We start from the raw sequence: 24,415 nt of genomic DNA on the forward strand, positions 1-24,415 counted from the left end.
TAGTAATGTTTTAAAATTATATATTAAGTTAGCTTTAGATCTCATGACCAGCTGAGGATGACCTCTGTGAAGGTTGAAACCGGTACTGCTTAGTAATAAGATATAATAAAGTATTGATTAGGTGGACGGTACCCATTCTTTGTGATTGTAAATTCTGGAATGTATGCGTCACTGCTGGGTAGTGAGACTTGCCCGCGTTATGTAATTAGAGGTTCGTCCTGAGTGTTTATGTTGTGTCTTAATCTATATATGATAGGCATACAAGAATTGCTGATTTTATATCCTTTTTTAAAATTCATATTGTTTGGGTGTTTCTTGATTTCAATAGCCTCACAGATTTTTCTTTTGAGATTCCGAGGGATAGGCGCTAGGATCTTGGTCTTGTCAAATGATATTTCGTGTCTTGTTTCGTAGGAAACAGGGGAAATGGGTGCTAACTCAATAACATCTGATGAGTTTTTAGAAAATCAGAAGGAAACAAAGAAAAGGCCATCGTGGAAGAAAACAATGGGGAAGAAGAACTGACCCACCCAGAAACAGCTATACTTCAGTACGTTAGAAACACTACAGGCAGGATCGGCAAGATAACAGATAAATATGACATAAAAACTATACCACACCGGAGGTTAGCCCATTTTCTACCACCAATAAAAGACTTAATAGAACTATACACTCCTGGAGTATACCATATTGAATGTAGCTGCAGAACGTGACTCATCGGTGAAACAAAATGTGTGATCTCTACCCGCCTAAAAGAACACATCCGTCACACCAAGAACCAAAACACAGATATTTCAGCTGTAGCCAAGCATTCCTATAAAACAAGACATGGAATATCATTTGACAAGATCAAGATCCTAGCAGCTGTCCCTTGGAATCTCGAAAGGAAAATCCGTGAGGCTACCGAAATCAAGAAATACCCGAACAGTATGACTTTAGAAGAAGAATCAGCAATTATTGGATGCCTATCATACATACAATAGAGATACAGACCTCAACATAAACACGCAGGACAAACCTCTAATTACATAACAGCATGGGCAAGTGACACATACATAACAGAATTCTCAAGAGACAGCCAGGGGGCTTATATCAGCTAGAGAAGGTAGGATATATAAGGCCAAGGTCAGGAACCACTCTCATAGTTTGATTGCTTCCTGGGAGACTGAAATACCCCTACTCGATCCAAAGTTATCAGTCACCTTGCAAAAGAATACTTCATTGTATTCAAATCATTAGCAAACTGTACAGAATGTACAAAATACAAAAACATGGTTCAACCCGGAAAAAGAACAGTAATTCTACACGTCGTGGAAGCTTCACTTCTGAGAATGATACAGGAAGTAGAAAACTGTTTTTGAAACATGGATGATAATTAGCTCAGAAAGAAAAAGAATAGAAGCTTTTGAAATATGGTGTTACAGAAGAATGCTGAAGGTGAGCTGGGTAGATCGAATCACAAATGAACAGATACTGAATCGAATTGGTGAGGGAGAACGATTTGGCAAAATTTGACCAGAAGAAGAGAGAGAATGATAAGACACGTCTTAAGATACCTAGAACTTGTTCAGATACATAGAAATGAAAATGTTAGCACCGGATAGGGTGGCACGAAGAGCTGCATCAAACCAGTCTGCAGACTGATGATCCAAACATCATTCAAATTATAGTATTCTTGCTGGGCCGATTAGCTCAGATGGTGGGGTGCTGACCTTCTGGACTCAAGTTGGCAGGTTTGATGCCAGATTAGTTTGGTGGTATTTGAAGGTGCTCATACTTCAGCCTCGTGTCAGTAGATTTACTGGGACAAAATTTGGGCACTTTGGTGTCTCTGAAAACTGTTAAAGTAGTTACAAAATCTATATTATTATTATTATTATTATTATTACTAAGATTTTGGTAACTGCTTCCACTTAACCTTGGATGTACATTTATTTGTAATAGGTTATTATTGAAGTGAATTATGCCTCTTTGCTTTTAGTAGATAAAACATATGAAAAAGACATACAAGCCAGTAGCAATGTTTGTTGTAATTGACAATTTCATTATATATGCTCTTGTCTATATTTACATGTCCAGTGTCGGGTTGCTCGGAGAAAATGAAGATGTTAACAAAAGCAAAGAAGCCCTCTCAGCCTAGGTAAGTGTGCTGCTCTTATATTGGAACCTGCCTTAGATTAATTCGCCTGTGCAGAGAGTATTCCGAGAAGCCATAGGTTAAGCATGAACTCCTTATAGAAACTAGCTGATGTACCTGTGCTTTGCTACGGAATTCTCCATTGTATACAGAATTCTAGGTTAGGTAGCGTACACGTTGTGAGATTATAATAAATTGCATAGCTCTTAACGTTACCCTAGAGACACGATGGGGAAATCACCAAACGTCTTTCTTTTATGTGAAGACTGGCTTAGGGAATTTTCATTGCAGTGGTAGGCAGTCTTGCCTACCATCAGTCACAGTTAAGCTGGGGAATTTTCATTATAATGGCAGACCCTCACTCTCCACCTGCCTTTTTACATCCTCAGAAAGACTGCCCTAGTGGTTCCCAACTGAAATCAACATAAGTCATTACAATGATGCCAGTAGAAATGTCGCGGTTAAAAGCAATGCAATCATATGAAATACTCAATCAAATTAGAAACCGCACATTTTCGCACTTTTAACGAAAAGTAGTACACTGCCGATCTAACAGTCCAAAGTTCCACAGCTGGAATGACCAGGTCGCAGACACCCAAGAGCCATGAACTCTTTTATTTTCTGTGGGGAGGGGGAGGGATGGCAAAAATTATGCCCTTTTCCTCTCTGTTTCCTAGAAATACCCTATGAGTTGGTAAATCTCAATCCACTACACTGGCAGGGGAAAAATTTGCCTCCAAGTCAGAGGAGAAATCCCCTCTTGACTGCTGATTTGGAATACCAATATAAATGGTCCGTTATTGGACATTATGAATTTTCCAGCTAACTCATTCCTGGTTGCCGGGGTTTCGGCCCCGTGTGCAGGCTGGGCTCCTCAGTTGGTACCTAGCACACCTACCAAGACGCTGGTTCGTGCATACCGTGGAGGCCACTGCATAGGCTAATTGTAGCCACTGGCAGTGCCAATGCACTGTGAGGGACTTTGTCTCATTATCAAAAATTGATGCCTGCATGGCCATCAGATGATATAGATGTTGGTTTCCATAGGGAATCTGAAATATTTGTTCCGAATGAGTAAATTTATAATACCAATATAAATGGTCCGCACCGGGCGAGTTGGCCGTGCGTGTAGAGGCGCGCGGCTGTGAGCTTGCATCCGGGAGATAGTAGGTTCGAATCCCACTGTCGGCAGCCCTGAAAATGGTTTTCCGTGGTTTCCCATTTTCACACCAGGCTGTACCTTAATTAAGGCCACAGCCGCTTCCTTCCAACTCCTGGGCCTTTCCTATCCCATCGTCGCATAAGACCTATCTGTGTCGGTGCGACGTAAAGCCCCTAGCAAAAAAAATAAATAAAAAAATAAATGGTCCGTTATTGGACATTATAAATTTTCCTGCTAACTCATTCCTCTCATAGTGCATTCATTGGCACTGCCAGTGGCTACAATTAGCCTACGCTGTGGCCTCCACGGTATGCACTAGCCAGTGTCTTGGTAGGTGTGCTAGGTACCAACTGATGAGCCCAGCCTGCACATGGGGGCGAAACGCTGGCAACCAGGAATGAGTCAGCTGGAAAATTTATAATGTCCAATAACGGATCATTTATATTGGTATTATAAATTTACTCATTCGGAACAAATATTTCGGATTCCCTATGGGAATCGACATCTCTATCATGCTAATTTGGAATAAAATGAATGTAGAATTTAATAGAAGTGAAGAGGGAGGTTTTCTTAAGAAACATCTCATTTCAGAGTTTAATTTTTAGTTATTTAGTGAATTCAGGTGCTATAATTTGGTTTAGGCCGAATTTGTAATTCTAGACCAGGTCATTAGTGAGTCTCTGCCATTATTCCGTTAATTGTGAACAGTGATCAGTCCAATCAGCGTGCCAGAGTAGGGATAGAATAGCTGGAATACTATGATGAACCAGCATGTTACTTACCAGCAATATCATAAAATGTGTGAATAAAGGAATGGTGTGCTTGAGAAGAAAGGTATCTAACTCCCCTGCTATTTCCTGCCAATTTTCAGGCAGGCTGTTATGCTCGGTACGCAGCAGTAATCCCATGTATCGCAGACGAGTGGCAGTATAAGACACAAAGAACATCACAACAATGGTCAACGTAATGTTATTGTTGATCAATTTTATGAGCTTTCGATATTCTAGCCCTTAACATTTAGTTTCCTTCCGACTCTCAAATACCATTCTTATCATATTTGGTACAGTAAAACTGTATGAAACATAAATGATCGGAAATTGTATTCTCTGTAAATTCTGTTATGTCATACTTTTCAATAGGACCAATAACATAGGTATTTAAGAATTAAATTTTAGGCGCCTTCTTCTAACCTACCATTTCATCCAGAGTGAATAGAATTGTTTATAGCTTGGACGGTAGTTTGTTATTTCCTGACTACATACCGATTTTCATTAAATACTGTTTACCCATTTTCTCGTGGCTCGGCGTTGATATGAACTTCGCAACAAAAATATAAATTCACAAATATCTGTTATCATAGCTGGTATGGTAAAAATGTATAAGGTATAAATGGTCAGAAATTTAATTCTATACAACTTTAGTTGTGCAGTATATATCGAAAGGACCACTAATAACATAAATATTTCTGAATTAAATTTTAGGCCTTCCCCTAAACTACCATTTTGCCCAGCGTGAATAAAATTGTGTATAGCCTAGGTTGTAGTGGCTCATTCACATACTTTATATACAGATTTTCATTAAATGCTCTTCAGCCGTTTTCTTGTGATGCGTGTACATACATAGACAGAAATTACGGAAAAGTAAAAATTTCATTTCTTTGTTACTGTGGACACAACCGATACAGAAATACCATCTTTTTAAATTCTGAGTAATGTACAGACAAAACTCTTATTTTATATACTGTATATAGATTTCATTACTGTAAATAGCTGCAAGGATACCTTCATCAGATCTGTAGACAATAGGTTGGTTCGTTTTAAAGAAATAGATTTTGACTAAGAAGTACTTTTAGTCAAACATGGTGGTTTTTTCCTGATTTCACATCTTTTAGAGCTGTGTCAGTCTCCATGAACAGAGTTTGGAAATGAGTTATTGTTGCTTGTATACATTTTCCATGAGGATGAGCTCTTTCTTGTCAACAGGGGCTCATAAAACACAGTATTTATAATGTGATTTGCCAACTGATTTTGAATGATCATGTTTTTGCAAGGGTAATGGCTAACACTGCCTTCATTAAGTTTCTGAAGGAGACTCCAGCTTTTCTATTGGAATGTTTGAAGTTTATACCAAACTGTGCTGCACCACTTGTTTTATCTAAGCAAGTTGTTGCAAAATTGTGACTTGTGACAACATTTTGACTTCCTCTGCAGTTCTGTAATCTTCACCCTCTCTCTGAATTGAATTTATTGATCACAGTTAGCCACTGAGGCTAATGTGACCGTTCATGTAGCATCTACGTTGAAAACAATGCACAGTACAATTATTACCGGAAAGAAAAACACAAAGAAGAAATGTCAACTAAAATCTTAAATATGTTCTAACATAATACAGGAACATACCTATTGGAAAGAAATGAACAAGTGCCAAATCAAATCATATATAGTGAGACAGGAACAAGAAAAGGAACACATAATAGGACAGCCATGATGGCAGTTACGTGTGGAAAGAGAGAAACAGGAAGAAGGACAAGGAGATCTCTTTGTCCTTTTGTTTTTTGTGTTTGTTTTCATGTGTTCATCATGTCTAATGTCCAAAGTGCATTGAAAGCAGATATTTTGAACTCTCTGCACTTCAGTGTTCAATGTTTCAGATAAACCATTGCACACAACTTAGCTGACCCATAGTCAGTGATTGGAAATATTAAAGCTTTCACAAGTAACTTAAGCATCATCATCTTCATTTAACAGTTCCAGTTTCCCAGGTACTGCTGGCGAGCCTCTTCCATTCTGTCTTATTGAGATACGTTCTGTTGTTAATGACGTCCTCCAGTGTCGTTCCCCGATCTGCAATGTCCATCTTTACGATGTCCATCCAGTGGGTTCTTGGTCTTCCCACCATCCGTTTCTCTGCCACATGTTGCTCCAAGTTAACATATGCTGTCCTTGTTGGCTCCATCCTCATTACATGCCCAAACCACCTCAGTCTGGACATGCTGATCCGATCTGACAATGATGTAACAATCCCAGCTTTCTTCCTAACCACATAATTCCTCAACTTCTCCAGTTTGGTTTTTTGAATCGTGGACCTAAGGAACTTCATCTTGGATGCCTGCAATCTTGATGAGTCTTTCTTAGTGACTGTGCAGGTTTCAATACCATAGGTTAAGATTGATATGAAGTACTGATTGAATATTACCAGCTTTGATTTTGTTGGTACTTTGGGATCCCAGATGAATGTTCGTACTTGCTGATAAAAGTGAGAGCTCTTCTACACTCTTATTTGCCACCTCCTTTGTGGCTAGTGTATCTCTAGATATTACACTGCCGAGGTATATAAAGCTTTCCACACTTTCTAGTGGGTGGTTTCCTAGCATGATGTTTGCTGGTCGTACCTCTCTGTTTATTGCCATCACTACTGTTTTGAGTTTGCTTATCTTGAGATTGAGCTCCTGGAACTTAACCTTCCATTCATTGAGTCTAGACTGTACTTGTTCCTCAGTTTCTCCCCAGATCATAACATCATCAGCAAAGGCCATTGCATTTAGTTCACCAAAGGTTTTCTTGATGTTCTTCATAACGGTATGTCATCCATGATGGTGATAAGCAATAATGGGGATAGTGCACTGCCTTGCTGGACTCCACTTTCGGTCTTGAACCAGGATGAATGTCCGTCACCCAATCGCATACAGCTGGTACAGTTCTCCTACAGCATCTGAACTGTCCTCACCAGTCCCTCTGGCACATTCCTTTTTCTCAGGCATTCCCATATCTTCTCTCTTGCAATGCTGGCATATCGTCGTTGTCGGGACAAAACCTCCTATGTGATAATATTTTTGGAGATATACTGACCCTCAGCACATACATTATGAAGAGCGGGAATGCCTTGACAATATACACACAATATTGCACCTTAGATGACATCACCTTACCGGCCAAAGTTCTAAGCTAAAATGTTTCAGATAGGAGGTTTTGTCCCAGCAACGACGATATGCTTTCTCAATGTCAAGGAAAACCATAAACAGATCTTTGCCTTTTTCCCTATTTTTTTCCATTAACATACTGTAACAGGAAAAGTTATTGGGATAAGGAGTTTGAGAAAGGTCTCAGGTAGTGATTGATTCTTAGAAGCCGGTACAGAGAAAGGAGTTCGCAGAGCGAAATAATAGATGTTATTTTGCAAAATTAAAATTTATTCAAATGACTGGGTGCATAAATAACTTCCTTTTTATCTCGCATTGAAACTAAGAAATTATTTGGAAATATCTTCTGTCATGTTTATTCTTGAATATTTCAATCAAAATTTGAATTCTGAAAATTCTTGCAATTAATGACATCTGAAAATGAACCAATTTTCTTCATGAAATTCATAAATTAAATATTGTTTCATGAGTCTCTAGAATTTTCTGGAATAAACACTCTTAGTCTTTATAGATTATTCTCATGTAAGGCCTACAGTTCCTTGAAATCATCAAAATCAAATCAAAAATCAAAATCTCTTTATTTGCAAATGAGGTGTCTACCTCGGTGGCAAATGGCACACTAAAATACATTATTGTCAAGCACTAAATATTAAATTAACAAGAGAAGAAAATTTTCCTATAATACAATATTATACAATTTACGCTAACAATGTTTTCTATTAAACACACAGCTCATCCTTAATAAATTTATATTGTTTACAAAATTCTACTTATAATATCTCCTGTACTACTTACAAATATAGTCAACTGATATACAGTATGTGGAATTACTTCAAATGATACTATACAACTGGTATAAGATTAATATTTACATTGCTTTTTTTTTTACCCGTTCTGGATCCTAAGTAGCATAACAACCTGCTGCGTCTTAACCAGAGCCCCTTTTGCCATCACTTTTCAGAGTTCCTGAAGGGCCTTCACAGCTACCGTAGCAGTCCCAGGGCCCTCGAAGTCCCCACTGTACTTCACCCCTACAGGCAGTCCCCTACTTTGGCTGTCCAAACTCCTTAGACCAGGGGATGGAATTAATTTATTCACACACATTTTTGTTATTTACAATAACCTGCACTGGTCGAATGCCCTCTAACACTTCATTTATTTTCTCTGTTGCTGTTTATTCTCTTCTTGAATATCTGTACAGATTTTGGAAAAGGATCAAACACTACCCCTGGTAAACTGTTCCACTCCTTCACACCCTTCCCAATGAATGAAAATTTACCCCAATCGCTTCTGCTAAAATTCCTTCTAATTTTATATTTGTGGTCAGTCCTGCCGATATAATTATTTTCCAACTGAAGCCTCTCACGGATATCTCCCCATGCTTCTTCTCCTGTATAGGCTCTATATAATCCTATAAGTCTAATTTTCTCCCTTCTCTTACTTAAAGTTTCCCACCCAAGTTCCTTTAACATTTCTGATACACTACTCTTTCTCCTGAAATCCTCTGTTACAAATCTTGCTGCTTTCCTCTGCACACTATCTATTTCTTTTATTAGGTATTCTTGGTGAGGATCCCAAACACTGTTTGCATATTCCAATAATGGACGAACCATACTCAAGTAACTTTTTTCTTTTAATTCTTTGTTGCATCCTTTAAATAGCCTCATTATGACATGTAACGATCTGTATGCTTTCCTAACAATGTCATCAATATGACCCTTCCAGTGCAAATTACTTTCAAATCTCACACCTAAGGATTTGCACTTGCCATCTTATGGGATGAACTACCTCATCCAAAGTATATTCAAATTCATTTTTAAAGCTCCTGTTTGTAAAAGTTGTAACAGTTGATTCACTGATAATGCCTAGTCTTTTTAATTTGAGCACTTCACAGTATTATTTGAATAACTCTAAGATGAAATTACTTTAAAGCATCCAAAGTCTGTTTAAATTATCACATTAAATTATCACTTTAAATTGTCATTTGAAAGTAAATCGGCACTTGTAGTTAGATTAACACTTGTGGTTAAAGTAGCACTTGAAAAGAATGACTTGAAAATAATAAAGTGCCTCTTCAGTAAGTTCGTGAATGTCTAGTGCTATAAATGGTTTCAAGATAATTACTACTTTTAATAGTTTGAAAGTTTAATGCTAAATGCACTCATATCACCTGAATGTTTATGACGCTGGAACAGGCGGTTACGGTTCTACGAACAGCATCTGGAACTCCATCGATATTGTGAGCACCATGTTGTACCATGTTCCATTTCCCATGTCGAACCACATACCATCTCCCACGTCGAGTCAGGTGTTAAGTTGATATGACGATTAAACACTCGGTCAAGAGTTCTGGTGTCATTTAAATGTGAAGAGACACAAGAAAGTTCAGTTGACGATTGATTGTGAGTGTTACAAATAGCACTGTCTGGTCAAGTGAATATTAGCAACTCACTGGAAAACAGTACTCAGAATTGCACTTTGAATCACAGTCTATTATATAACTTCAAAGTAATAATCACACTTAGATATAACTATGGCTTTTAAATGAATTAAAGCCCAGTCTGAAACAGTAATGATTTTGAAACACAGATCACAGTTTGAAGTTTCCACACTTTTTTAAGTAATCACACTTCTTAAGTGATATGAGTTTTTGAAAACACTGTTCATATAATTCAGACTATTTACACAAGAGAATAATATTACTGACTTTCAGAACACGTTGTATTGGGTTCAAAATGAAACCTGAAGTTCAAAGCTTATCGGAATGTCAAGTATAGTTTCAGTCCATGTCCTACACACGCAAGATGTATTTAACTGTTTCTGGTTATTATTAACACAAATATTAAGGGGATATTAAGTGTTATTCTCCACTTGGGTTAATATTTCATAGAAATTTCATAAAATGTCCTTAAGGTTTACTAAGATACTTGGTATCACTTCAAATATAAGTAACATTTGGGAAAATAGTCCCCGCTCGGCTAAGACAAATACAAAGTTCGGGGATGTCACTGAAAAAATAGAGTTCAACATAGAATATGCTGTTTTTTCTAAGTCCGTTGCACTGCAGAAATTTTATAAGTTACCATCAATCAATATCAAATCAGTCAATTAATACTGATCTGCATTTAGGTAGTCGCCCAGGTGGCAGATTCCCTATCTGTTGTTTTCCTTGCCTTTTCTTAAATGATTTCAAAGAAATTGGAAATTTATTAAACATCGCCCTTGGTAAGTTATTCCAATCCCTAACTCCCCTTCCTATAAATGAATATTTGCCCCAATTTGTCCTCTTGAATTCCAGCCTTATCTTCATATTGTGATCTTTCCTACTCTTAAAGGCGACACTCAGTCTTATTCGTCTACTAGTGTAATTCCACGCCATCTCTCAGCTGACAGCTCAGAACATAGCACTTAGTTGAGCAGCTCGTCTTCTTTCTCCCAGTTATTCCCAGCCCAAACACTGCAACATTCTTGTAACACAACTCTTTGGTTAGAAATCACCCAGAACAAATCGAGCTGCTTTTCTTTGGATTTTTTCCAGTTCTTAAATCAAGTAATCCTGGTGAGAGTCCTATACACTGGAACCATACTCTAGTTTGGGGTCTTACCAGAGACTTATATGCCCTCTCCTTTACATCCTTATTACAACCCCTCAACACCCTCATAACCATGTGCAGAGATCTGTACCCTTTATTTACAATCCCAGTTATGTGATCACCCCAATGAAGATCTTTCCTTCTGTTAACACCTAGATACTTACAGTGCAGTAATTAAAACTGAAGAGGACTTCTATTTGTGAAACTCACAACCTGATTTTTAACCCTGTTTATCAGCATACCACTGCCTGCTGTCCATCTCACAACATTATTGAGATCATATTGCAGTTGCTCACAATCTTGTAACTTATTTATTACTCTATACAGAATAACATCATCCGCAAATAAGCCGTACCTCTGATTCCACTTCTTTACCCCTATCATTTATTTATTTATTTATTTATTTATTATTTACATAGTTTATGCCCACATTGGAGCACTTAAATCAAACCCAAATACATTTGTTAACAAAGAATTAACTGAAGATTTAGCTTGCATCTTCTTCTTCCTTTCCCAAAACCTCTTCATTCTGGCTGACCTGGCTGCCCTTTCTTCATCAGATATGACATATTGTTTGTGTTGTACAGTTTTTAATGACAATCTTATGTTTGTTCTTGAGAATCATTTTTTCTTCTCTATTTTGAAAATATCATTTATTTATATATAAGAAAACATAAAGGTCCAATAATACTGCCTTGAGGAATTCCCCTCTTAATTATTACAGCTTCACCTACTCTAATTCTCTGAGATCTATTTTCTAGAAATATAGCAAAGCATTCAGTCACTCTTTTGTCTAGTCCAATTGCATTCATTTTTGCCAGTAGTCTCCCACGATCCACCCTATCAAATACTTCAGAAACGGGTCAATCGCAATACAGTCCATTTGTTCTCCTTATCCAAGATATCTGCTATATCTTGTTGGAATCCTACAAGTTGAGCTTCAGTGAAATAACCTTTCCTAAAACCGAACTGCCGTCTATCGAATCAGTTATTAATTTCGCAAATATGTCTAATATAATCAGAAAGAATGCCTTCCCAAAGCTTACATGCAACGCATGTAAAACTTACTGGCCTGTAATTTTCAACTTTATGTCTACTACCCTTTCTTTTATACACAGGGGCTACTATAGCAACTCTCCATTCATTTCGTATAGCTCCTTCAACCAAACAATAATCAAATAAGTACTTTAGATATGGTTTTAAATCCCAACTCATTGCCTGTAGTATATCCCCACAAATCTTATCAATTCCAGCTGCTTTTCTAGTGTTGAACTTTTGTATCTTATTGTAAATGTCAGTGTCATCATATGTAAATTTTAATACTACTTTAGCGTTAGTCTCCTCCTCTATCTGGTCATTATCCTAGTAACCAACAATCTTTACATACTGCTGACTGTATACTTCTGCCTTTTGAAGATCCTCATATACACACTCTCCTTTTCATTAATTGTTCCTGGAATGTCCTTCTTGCAACCTGTTTCTGCCTTGAAGTACCTATACATACCCTTCCATTTTTCACTAAAATTTGTATGACTGCCAGTTATGCTTGCCATCATGTTATCCTTAGGTGCCTTCTTTGCTAGATTCATTTTCCTAGTAAGTTCCTTCAATTTCTCCTTGCTTCCACTGCCATTTCGTACTCTATTTCTTTCCAATCTGCACCTCCTCCTTAGACGGTTATATAATAAGTTGGGTCTTTACCATTCCTTACCACCTTTAAAGGTACAAACTTATTTTCACATTCCTCAACAATTGCTTTAAACCCATCCCAGAGTCTGTTTACATTTTTATTTACTGTTTTCCACCAGTCATATTTACTTTTTAAAAACTGACTCATGCCTGCTTTATCAGCCATATGGTACTGCCTAATAGTCCTACTTTTAAGACTTTCCTTTTTATCACATTTATTTTTAACTATGACAAAATGAGCTTCGTGATCACTAATACGATCTATTACTTTGGTTCTTCTATAGAGCTCATCTGGTTTCACCAGCACCACATCCAGGATAGTTTTCCCTCTAGTTGGTTCCGTCACTTTCTGAATCAGCTGTCCTACCCATATTAGCTTATTTGCCATTTGTTGGTCATGCTTCCTGTCATTCGCATTACCTTCCCAATTGACATTTGGTAAATTGATATCACCCACTATGATCACGTTCCTTTCCTTATCGTTTTCCACATAGGCGATTATCTTATCAAATAATTCTGAATCAGCATCTGCGCTACCCTTTCCTCGTCTGTACACTCCAAAGCCTTACCCGTAGAATTTCGTGCCTGTCATCTTTAACTTTTTTGTAGCTTACAAATTTTTCTTTCACGAGAATGAATACTCCCCCTCCTACCATTTCTTTTCCTATCTCTACGATACACCCTCCAGTTCCGTGAGGAAATTTCTGCATCCATTATATCATTTCCCAGCCATTATTCAACTCCTATTACAATATCTGGTAAATATATATCTATTAAATTACTTAATTCTATTCCTTTCTTTACAATACTTCTACAGTTCAACATTAACATTTTCATGTCATCCCTTCTTGACTTCCAGATCTCTGTACCGTTATCACCGCTCGCTAGACCACCTCATTTCCCTGAATGTACCTCCCTATTACCCTTCCAAACAGATTTCTTAACTTACACATTCCACTGCGGTTGAAGTGAAGGCCATCTGAGTGCAGATCCCAATCTCCTACCCACCCATTGGATCTAAAAATTTCACTCCCAGTTTCCCACATACCCACTCCATAGTCTCATTTAAATCCCCAGTCACCATCCTGTCAGTATCCCTCCTACACATTATTCCACTGATAAAAATCTCCGCTTTCTTAAACTTAACCCGTGCTGCGTTTACCAGATCCCACACATCCCCAACTATGTTGGTACTTATATCAGCTTACCTTACGTTGTTGGTACCATCGTGAAACACTATCACGTTCTTCCCCTCCTCCCTCTCTTTCACTTTCCTCAACATCTGCCTCAACCTAATTCCTGGATAACACTCTACCCTGGTTCCCTTTCCTCCACACACTTTCCCCGCATGTCTAACGATGGAATCCCCCATGACCAGAGCCTCAACCCTACCCACCTCATTTGATCCCCTCCCCTCGTTATCAGCCCTACCTTTCCTGATAGCTGCAGAAGCTACTTCCTCCTCCCTTTTCTCCTTCCCATGACCCTGTTCCACCTGTCTTTTCCTATCCTCTACTCTACATTTCCCATTCCCACCTTTTCCCTTCCTCCTACTTCCACACATCTCTGCAACAGTTCCTTGTTTCTCATCTTCCCTCTGTTATTCTACCTGGAGTGACTCGTACCGATTTCTCACAGACACCTGTCCTGAATAGAGCCCTTAGCCTGCAATCTCCTTCCCCTTAGAACATTAGACAGTCTGTCTTCTACAATTCCGCCCTTTCCTTCCCCTCCCTCCTTTACACCTACTGTAACCTGTACATTGTTTGAGGGAAGCCTATCTTCCTTCCTGTCTTCTGTGAGAATCCTAATTATCTCCCTCAAACTCTCCAACTCCTCCCTCATACCCCTCAATGCCTCACCACACCCACAGTTTGTACACTCGCGTTCGGAAGATGACTTCGGGGCTCAGAGCTGAACAAGGAGCAAACATGGCGACTGCACATGGGAGTAGGGAGATGGTGTAAGGCTCAATACATGTACTTTATTCATAGGGGACGTAACATTTAAGGAAACATCTTTGGGGCTCGAGTCTGAACCTAACCTAACACCAGCTCCCTAGTCCTGTGCCGCCATGTTGTTCCAAGTAAAGCTCCAAGCCCCTGAGGGTGCCTTTCAGCATTACAACCCCTATACATAAAGCATATGTATTAAGTCTTACACCATCTCCCTAGTCCTACTAGTTCAACTTGTAGCCACTAAGCTAGCATGGGGAAGGACTTCCGGGTAGTTTAATGCCTGGTCAGCGTGAGGTTAAGCTTGCACAATTAGCTAGGGTGTAAAGTTATGTCCAAGATGGAGTAGGGAAGTCTTATAGCTGTCATCTTGTTCCAAGTTCACCTCCAAATGTGGGGAGGTTAAGTTAGGTTGATGCGAGGTCAGCAGAAGATTAAGCATGCACTTTTAGCCAGGGTGTAGGGAAGAGCAACCAGTTAGGTTAACACCTCGTCAGCCTAGGTTAAGCCTACACTTTTTTTCCACAGTGTGAGTTACGTTAAGCGTGGTCAGCATAATGTTTGACCTGCAGTTAGCCTGGGTATCGAACTTGAAGTCTGTTAGGTTAAGCTTCCACTCTTACGTGGTTAGCCTGTGTGTTAAACTTTGGTTAAAGCTTGTACTCTTAGGCTTAGAACTAGGGTCTGTACGGTTAACACCCTTAGGCTTGGGATCGAACCTGGGATCTGTGAGGTTAAGTCTAGACACGTCATGCATGTTAGATTAAGCTTACCGTCTGAGCCATAATCACGTTGGCAGTTGGGTCCAGCTTGCACTTTTTGGCATTGAACTTGGGTCTGTAAGGTTAACGCGCTAAAGCCTAGGGTTGAACTCAGGGTCTGTGAGGTTAAGCCTGAACACGTAGCCAGTGTAAGGTCATGTGAGGTTAAGAGCCCTCTCTTAGCCAACCGCCCTAGTGAGGTCATGTGAGGTTAAGCGCACACTCTTTGTCAGTACATTTTGGGTGGTGGAGGCCTCTCCCAGAGGCCTGGTAGTGGTGGTGTCGGCAGCAGCAGAACCCCCAACATCATGTAAGGTTAAGGGTGCATTCTTAGTCAGCACATTCCATGAGGTGGAGGCCTCTCTCCAGGGGCAGGTGGAGGTGGAGGCAGGACCTATAACTTTTACGTGTATAATATTTGAGTTTTCATAAAGTGAAAAATCATTAGCTAGGGCTCAGTAATATGTGATAAAGAATGTCACCTTCAGTTGACGTTAGATGTTTGTGTAAAGTGAGATTGAATCAAGGTGCAGCAAAGCTAATGCAGTGAGCTCACAGTTGCGATCAACAGTATTCTGTAAAGTCGGTGTGCTTTAAGACCATCTTTGCTTTTTGTAAGTGAAACCTGGGTGGGCTCAAGGTATTCATAAGTTAGAAGTAACAGACATGAAAAGTAACTAGAATGATTACTGGTATGAACATGTAGAAACAGTGGCAGGAGGGTACTCGGCGTTAGGAGAGATAGGCTAATATAGGAATGAAGCTCTATGCATAGACCGGTTTCGGTGGTAGGGTCGTGTGAGGTGAATCGAGGACAGGTTACTTAGGACAATAATGGACTCTGTTAAGGAGAGTAAAAGAAGTATAGGGAACCAAGACGACGTTGGTTAGAATCCATTTTTAAATATTTAAAGATAAGGGTAATGGTACGTGTTCTTCGTCAAAACTTGCGGTTTGACTATGACACGGCCATGTGATTGGTTGAGGAGTTTTGTGAGGTGTGGATTAGTCGATAGACCTCCCATTTTCATAGAAGTGGTCTACCTGACTGGCAAGTCAATTAATAGTTGTCCACCTATTCTGAAGGAAGTGGCTCGTTCCCAGTTTAGGTCCAGTAGTTTCTGAGATTTGAAGGCATTCAAATTATGACTATTGAATATCGTTGTCTTCCAGCACATTAATAAACTCGAAGGGAACAAAAATTCTGAAAATCTAGAATCCTTAAAACAACAGTAATTGAAAAAACCAGAGATTTTAAAAAGGTGATGGGCACTCTTAAGTTTGTTTTATAGCATGAATAAAATTATTTATAGCCTACACTGAGCTACTCGGCCTAAGTTGCTTTCGAACTCTGAAGAGGGTAGGGTGTTAGATTTAGGTTTAATCTCTAAATGTGCAGGTCATAAATAAATAAATTAAATAAAAATGTAAACAGGCTCTGGGATGGGTTTAAAGCAATTCTGGAGGAATGTGAAAACAGGTTTGTATCTTGAAAGGTGGTAAGGAATGGTCAAGACCCACTATATTATAACAGAGAAAAAAAGAGTCTCAGAAGGAGGTGCAGATTGGAAAAAAATAGTTAGAAATAGCTGTGGAAGTAAGGATGAATTGAGGGAACTTGCTAGTAAATTGAATCTAGCAAAGAAGTCAGCCAAGGATAACATGATGGCAAGCATAATTGGTAGTCATACAAATTTTAGTGAAAAATGGAAGGGTAGGTATAGGTACTTCAAGGCAGAAACAGATACCAAGGAGGACATTCTAGGATCCATTAACTAACAAGGGGAGTGTGTATGCAAGGATCTTCAAATGGCAGAAGTATTGTCAACAGTATAAAGACTATTGATTACAGGGATAATGTCCAGTTGGAGGAGGTCACTAATGCTAAAGAAGTATTAAAATTTACCTACGACGACGTCTACATTTACAATAAGATACAACAGTTGAAAACTAGAAAAGCGACTGGAATTGATAAGATTTCTGAGGATATACTAAAGACAATGATTTGGGATATAGTACCATATCTGAAGTACTTATTTGATTATTGTTTGAATGAAGGAGCTATACCAAATGAATGGAGAGTTGCTATAGTAGTCCCTGTGTATAAAGGAAAGGGTGATAGACATAAAGCTGAAAATTACAGGCCAGTAAGTTTGACATGCATTGCGTGTAAGCTTTGGGAAGGCATTCTTTCTGATTATATTAGACATGTTTGCAAAATTAATAAGTGGTTCGATAGAAGGCAGTTTAGGTTTAGGAAAGGTTATTCCACTGAAGCAGCTCAACTTGTTATATTCCAGCAAGATATATTAAATATCTTCGGATTCAGTAGGTCAAATGGATTGTATTACGAGTGACCTGTCTAAGGCATTTGGTAGGGTGGATTATGGAAAACTACTGGCAAAAATAGGTGCAGTAGGACTTGACAAGAGTGACTGAATGGGTTGCTATATTTCTAGAAAATAGTTCTCAGAGTTATCTGACCCTGTCATAATTAAGAGGGGAATTCCTTAAGGCAGTATTATTGGACCTTTATGTTTTCTTATATATATATAAATGCTGCGAGTAAAGAAGTGGAATCGGAGATAAGGCTTTTTGCAGATCGCTGTTCTATATAGAGTAATAAAGAAGTTACAAGGTTGTGAGCAGCTGCAAAATGACCTCGATAATGTTGTGAGGTGGACAATACGCAATGGTATGATGATAAACCGGATTAAGTCAGGTTGTGAGTTTCACAAATAGAAAAGTCCTTTCAGTTTTAATTACTGTGTTGATGGGGTGATAGTTCCTTATGGGAATGATTGTAAGATCTTCATTGGGATAATAACATAAATGTGATTTATATAAAGGGTAGAGATCTCTGCACATTGTTATGAGGGTGTTTAGGGATTGTATTAAGGATCTAAAGGAGAGGACATATAATCCTCTGCTAAGACCCCAGCTAGAGTATGGTTCCAGTGTATGGGACCCTCACCAGGATTACTTGATTCAAGAACTGGAAAACATCCAAAGAAAAGCAGCTCGATGTGTTCTGGGTGATATCCGACAAAATAGTAGCGTTACAAAAATGTTGCAGTGTTTGGGCTGGGAGGACTTGGGAGAAAGGAGACGAGTTGCTCGACTAAGCGGTATGTTCCGAGTTGTGGGTGGAGGTATGGCGTTGAATGACATTAGTAGATGAATAAGCTTGAGTGGTGTCTTTAAGAGAAGGAAAGATCACAATATGGAGATAAAGTTGGAATTCAAGAGGATTAATTGGGGCAAATATTTGTTTGGAATTAGGGATTGGAATAACTTACCAAGGGATATGTTCCATAAATTTTAAGCCTTACAGCATCTTCCTAGTCCCATGTGCAGCTGCTACCTTGTTCCTAGTTCAGTTCTGATCCCCTGAAGTCACCTTCGGATATTACGCTCCTATGAATAAAGCATCCCGCCTGGGTCGGGGATTTTATTCTTTATTAGGTAATTCTGATAATTCGCGAACTCCTGCGGGACTAAATTCAGGCACCAGATTATTTTTTCTTATTAGGTACGCATTTGAGTATTCAGTACGAAGGTTGGTTGGATCCTCTAAATTCACTAGGGAGCGTCATTATGCGTGATAAGTCATGAATTCATCATCATCATCCTAAACCATCTCCAGTTTCCCGGGTGTGGTATATAAGCCTCCTCCATCTCATCCTGTCCTTGTACCATTCTTCCTCCACCAACTTGTCCCAATCATGACCTCTCAGCAGTACATCGTTCTTAACTAAATCAATTCATTTTCTTCGTGGCCTTCCTACGGGTCTTCCTTCTTCTACTTTTCTGTCAAATTCCTTCCTTGCAGTTCTGTGCAGTTCTCTTCATGTGACCAAACCACTTCAGTCTTGATATCTGAATCTTATTGAGGAGAGAATCATCTATTCCTACTTCTTCTCTAATTTTCTCATTCCTAATCTTGTCTTTCCTGGTTTTCTGGATCATAGTGCATAGGAATTTCATTTCAGCTGCCTGAAGTTTGGAATTATCTCTATTGGTCAGTGTTGTGGTTTCGAGACTGTATGTAAGAATTGGTGTATAATAGGACTTGTACATTGTCATTTTTGTTTTCATGGGTATTTGCTCATCCCACAGCAGGTGTCTTACCTGGTGGTAAAATTGTGTTGCCTTTTTGATTCGATTGTTCATCTCATATTTTGCTAGGTTGTCATTTGATATAACACTACCCAAGTATTTGAAAACTGGAACGCTGTCCAGTTGGGCTTCATTTAACATGACTATTGGTTTTGCTCCTTCCCCATACACTTTCATCACCACCATCTTGGTCTTGCTGATGTTTAAACCATATTTCTTAACTCCTCATTCCACCTTTGCATTCTCTCTCCCAATTCCTCTTCTGAGTCATTCCATATCGCAACATCATCTGCAAATATCTGATATCTGATATCTCCATGTTCTTTCCTTTTAATAGATTTTATTACTACATCCATTACAGTAATAAATAGAAGAGGTGACAATGAGGTGCCCTGCTGCACTCCTCTCTTTGTTTCAAACCAGTCCGACAAACCACACCCTACTTGAATACAGCTTCTATTCCAACTATACAACATTTTCACTTTGTCTCTGAGGCTGTTTCGCACTTGAAGTTCTTTCATGCATTGCCAAATTCTTTCCCTCGGTACACTGTCATATGCTTTCTCAGTGTCCAAAAATATTAGAAATAAAGGCTTGTTCTTCTCCCAGTATTTTTCCATTAGCATCCTAATTGCAAATATAAGGTCTGTAGTTGACCTCTGGTCTGAAACCATACTGCTCTTCTTCCAAAATTGGTTCAACAATATATCTGATTCTGGTCTCTATTTTTTTCCAACATTTTCAGGACATGAGACAGTAGTGTGATACCATGGTAATTAGTACATTTTCGTCGGCTTCCTTTCTTGAACAGAGGTACAATGATGCCCATCTTCCAGTCCTCAGGAATAGTATTTTCCTCCCATATCTTGTTGAGCGGTCTGTAGAGCCATTGAATTCCTGGAATTCCTGCTGCTTTCAGCATATCTGCACTTAATTCATCTATGCCCACTGCCTTTCCTTTCTTCATGCTCTTGAGCGCATTTTCAACCTCAAGCCATGTAATTGGTGGTACAGTTGTGGTTCCTCGACTTGGCTCTCCGGTATCCGTTATGTTTTCTGTATCTCCATTCAGCAGCTTTTCGAAATAGATCTTGAGTTCTTGTTCGATTTCTCCCTCTTCTTGTGCCAGAGTTCCATCATCACGTTCTATTGCTTTTATGGTCTCTTGATCCCTTTGCTTGTTTTTCACTACTCTGTATGTATGTATGTTTAGTCCTCAGCCCGTAGGCTGGTTGGATCCTCAACAGTTCTGCCATCAGCTGTCATAGACGGCCTAGGCATCACTGAAGAGGTGTGCTAGGGAAATGAGGAATGAGGTAGTTTCCCATTGCTTTCCTCACCGAGCCAGAAGTTGCTATTACATATCAGTCTGCCAAGCCCACTGAAATGCATGCACCAACTGACCCTATGAGCAATATTTTCACACCATTCACAGCAGGGACTGGCTGCAGAAGGAATGGCATTACCAGCATCACTCATACCTCAGTCACTTTCATTTTGTCAAAGCCAAGGATAAAGCTGAGACAGATCAATGAAAGTAACAAAATTGCTCTAGCCCATACCAGAAGACATAGTGCACTGTAAACACTAGGTCCCACCAGCAAAGGCACCTACTCTGTATAGCAATTTCATATTTCCTCTACTGTCCTCTTTCAGTTTGTCTGCAAACTCATTCAATTTCTTCTCTTTTTCTTCCCTTACAATGTTCTTTACAGCAAGTTTCTTGTTCCTGTATACTCCTTGAAGTCTTGGTATTTCTTGTTCATTTCGTTCTTGTCCCTTTTTTTTTTTTTTTTTTTCCTTGTTCAGTCCCTTCTTTATTTGGTTTCTTTCTTTCACCGCTCTTTTCACTCTGTCATTCCACCATGGTGTCTCGTTTTTTCTTTTGATAGAACTTGTAACTCCACATAGGTTTTTGGCTTCTCTTACAAAGGTGTCTTTGAAGGCCTTCCACTCTTCATTAACGCTGGTTACTTCACCCTTCGGCAAACTCTGTTGCAACTTCCAAGTTTTAACCCTTGGTTTTTTCATAATAATTTTCTGCTTTTCATTAGTATTATGTTTGAAGTCTACTACCAACAATCTGTGGTCACTGTCCATGCTTTCACGAGAGATAACCTTTACATCTGTGATGCACCTGCCACCATCCTTATTCGTGATTACGTAGTCAATCAATGTTCAGTACTGGCCATCCCAACTGCACCTTGTTATTCTGTGATTCTTTTTTTGAAGAATGTATTTTTGATTATAAGATCATTTCTTCTGCACAAATCTAATAGTTGTTCTCCTTCTGGGTTCCTTTGTCCAAATCCATGTGGACCAATGATGTTCTCGTACCCAAGTCTGTGTACCCCAACTTGCACATTTGGATCTCCAATAATAATATTTTCCTCATTAACTGTATCTTCCAGGTCTTGCCGAAATTTATCTTTGTCTTCCTCACTGTAGCCTGTCTGTGGGACATACACTTGTATGACAGTGAACTTAGTGTTCTCCAGTTTCATGAACATTTTAATGATTCTATCACTTTCGCAGATAACTTCAGCTGTAGCAACAGTCCCTTCGTTAATTAAGAATCCAACACCGTTTTTCGCTACCTTCTCCTGTCCATTCCAATATAATTTATATCCTCCACGAAGTGTCTTACTTCCAACCCCTTTCCATTTGGTCTCACTTAATCCCAATATTGATATTTTTCTTCTATCCATCATATCTAGGAGTTTTTCTACCTTTCCAGTTAATGATAGAATGTTCATAGTTCCAATTCGGTATTTGGGTCTCTGTTTTATTTGGGGTTTCCTTTCAGAACATTGTATATCATCAGCCTTATGGTCATCATACTTTACAATTGTCTGAGAGAACGTGTCAGTCCGGTCTATTATCTTCTTTCCGAGGCTCTGTTTCTTATTGAAAGTGACTCCATGTGGACCAATGATGTTCTTGTACCCAAGTCTGTGTACCCCAACTTGCGCATTTAGATCTCCAATAATAATATTTTCCTCATTAACTGTATCTTCCAGGTCTTGCCGAAATTTATCTTTGTCTTCCTCACTGTAGCCTGTCTGTGGGACATACACTTGTATGACAGTGAACTCAATACTTTCCTGCTGAAGTCATGAAATCTTGCAGGACTAAATTCTGGCATCAGATTGTTTTTTTTAATTATGTACGCATGTTGAGTATTCAGTACGAAGGTAGGTTGGTTCCTCTAAATTATTATTATTAGGGTGCGTGATTGTGCATGATTATTCGTGAACTTGTGGAAACAGTGAACTTTGTATTCCCTGTCTCAGCAAATAAGTTACTTCCAAGTCTAGTCAACTTGCTCGTGCAGTCAGTTTTTTTGCTGAAATGCACATCGTGTCACGACTTCACTTTAGCAGCATTCTCACTCCGTACTAACAGCTTACACTTGGTCTTCAGGGAAAGAAAAGCTAGCCAGTGATTTTTTCCCCCACTCTTATACACTTAAGCTCTTTAGTTCTGAGTCTAAGTGAGCTCCAGGTTCGAATCCTAGTTAGGTGGGGATTTTTAATTTCCCGCAGCTCAGACGTTAGGTGTTTTGAATTAAACAGTAGCACTTGAGCTGTATGGCCAAGTGAGTTCCAGATTCAAATCCCAATTAGGTTGGTGTTTTTTAATTTTGTGTAGCACTAAAGCCAGGTGTTTCAATTAAATGCACAAGCTTTTAATGTACGGTCATGCTTGTTTGCTACCCAAGTAAAGGAGCCACAGGTTCGAATCCTAGTCGGGTCGGCAGTTTAAAAAAAAATTCTTGTTGTCTTAAAGGCTTGGTGTTTTTGAATTTAATGCACAATTATTTACTTAGCATGATACTCGGCAGTCCAAAGGGAAGGGCCCTGGGTTCCATTCCCTGTCGTGTAGCGCGAATATTTTTTCGGTTCTGAACACAGTTTTAATTTCTAGGTGATGTCAACAATATTGTAAACTACTGTAAGTATCTAGAATTCAAGCATAGAATGCCTTTTTTTTTTTTTTTTTTCTAGTATGCTTGGAAGGAGAGAAATGAGGAAGTCGCTATAATAAGTTACAGATTTCAAGTATTTCAACAGAAATAAACATAAATGTTTATACATTTCTAAATATTTGAGTTGTGATTTTTATAGAATCATTCTATTCTAAGTTGTTTCTTTTTCGAGTAAAGCACTGTTACTATTATGTTTTCTTTTGCAGGTACAGTAGTTTATAAATTTATTGCTCAAAATTAGTTTCAGCAGACTGAAGAACCTAACAGCTATATAGACTCTATTGAGAAGACACTGGGCTAGAATTTTGCACACAACTGATACTAGGTGAGATTCCTCTGTAGTTGTTACCATTTGTTCTGTCTCCTTTCTTGTGTAGTGGGTGAATTAATGCATTTTTTCAGTCTTCTGGGATTTGTTCTGTTTGCCAAATATCTTGCATGATTTTCATGATTTCTTTTATGCTATATAGATGTTGATTTCCATAAGGAACCTGAAATATTTGTCCGAATGAGTAAATTTATAAATGGTCCGTTATCGGACATTAGAAATTTTCCAGCTAGCTCATTCCTGGTTGCCAGCGTTTCGCCCCTGTGTGCTATGTTGGGCTCATCAGTTGGTACATAACACACCCACCAAGACACATGGCTAGTGCATACCGTGGAGGCCACTACGTAGGCTACTTGGAGCCACCGGCAGTGCCAATGCACTGTGCGAGACTTGGTCTCATTACCAAAAAATTGATGCCTGCTTGGCCTTCAGATGATCATCAGCAGTCCAAAGGAAAGAGCCCTGGGTCCCATTCCCTGTCATGTGTAGTGCGATGATGATCATCTGATGGCCAAGCAGGCATCAATTTTTTGGTAATGAGACAAAGTCTCTCATAGTGCATCGGCACTGCCGGTGGCTCCAAGTAGCCTACGCAGTGGCCTCCATGGTATGCACTAGCCATGTGTCTTGGTGGGTGTGCTATGTACCAACTGATGAGCCCAACATAGCACTCGGCGGCGAAACGCTGGCAACCAGGAATGAGCTAGCTGGAAAATTTCTGATGTCCAATAACGGACCGTTATGGTGGTATCCTTTTATGCTGT

The 24,415-nt window shown here is 39.1% G+C and overlaps 1 protein-coding gene across 7 annotated transcripts in view; it reads left to right on the forward strand.

Annotated features, from left to right (window-relative positions):
* The window catches only part of LOC136858533 (deoxynucleotidyltransferase terminal-interacting protein 2), a 113,924-nt gene that overhangs the window by 49,723 nt on the left and 39,786 nt on the right, over positions 1-24,415 (forward strand). For all 7 annotated transcript variants that reach the window (XM_068225587.1, XM_068225589.1, XM_068225590.1 and 4 more), the window contains one exon: positions 2,080-2,140. In XM_068225587.1, coding sequence (XP_068081688.1) covers positions 2,080-2,140 — 61 coding nt within the window. The remainder of the gene's footprint in view (positions 1-2,079; positions 2,141-24,415) is intronic.

The sequence above is a fragment of the Anabrus simplex genome, chromosome 1 (genome assembly GCF_040414725.1).
Source record: "Anabrus simplex isolate iqAnaSimp1 chromosome 1, ASM4041472v1, whole genome shotgun sequence".
NCBI classification, from domain to species: Eukaryota; Metazoa; Arthropoda; class Insecta; order Orthoptera; family Tettigoniidae; genus Anabrus; species Anabrus simplex.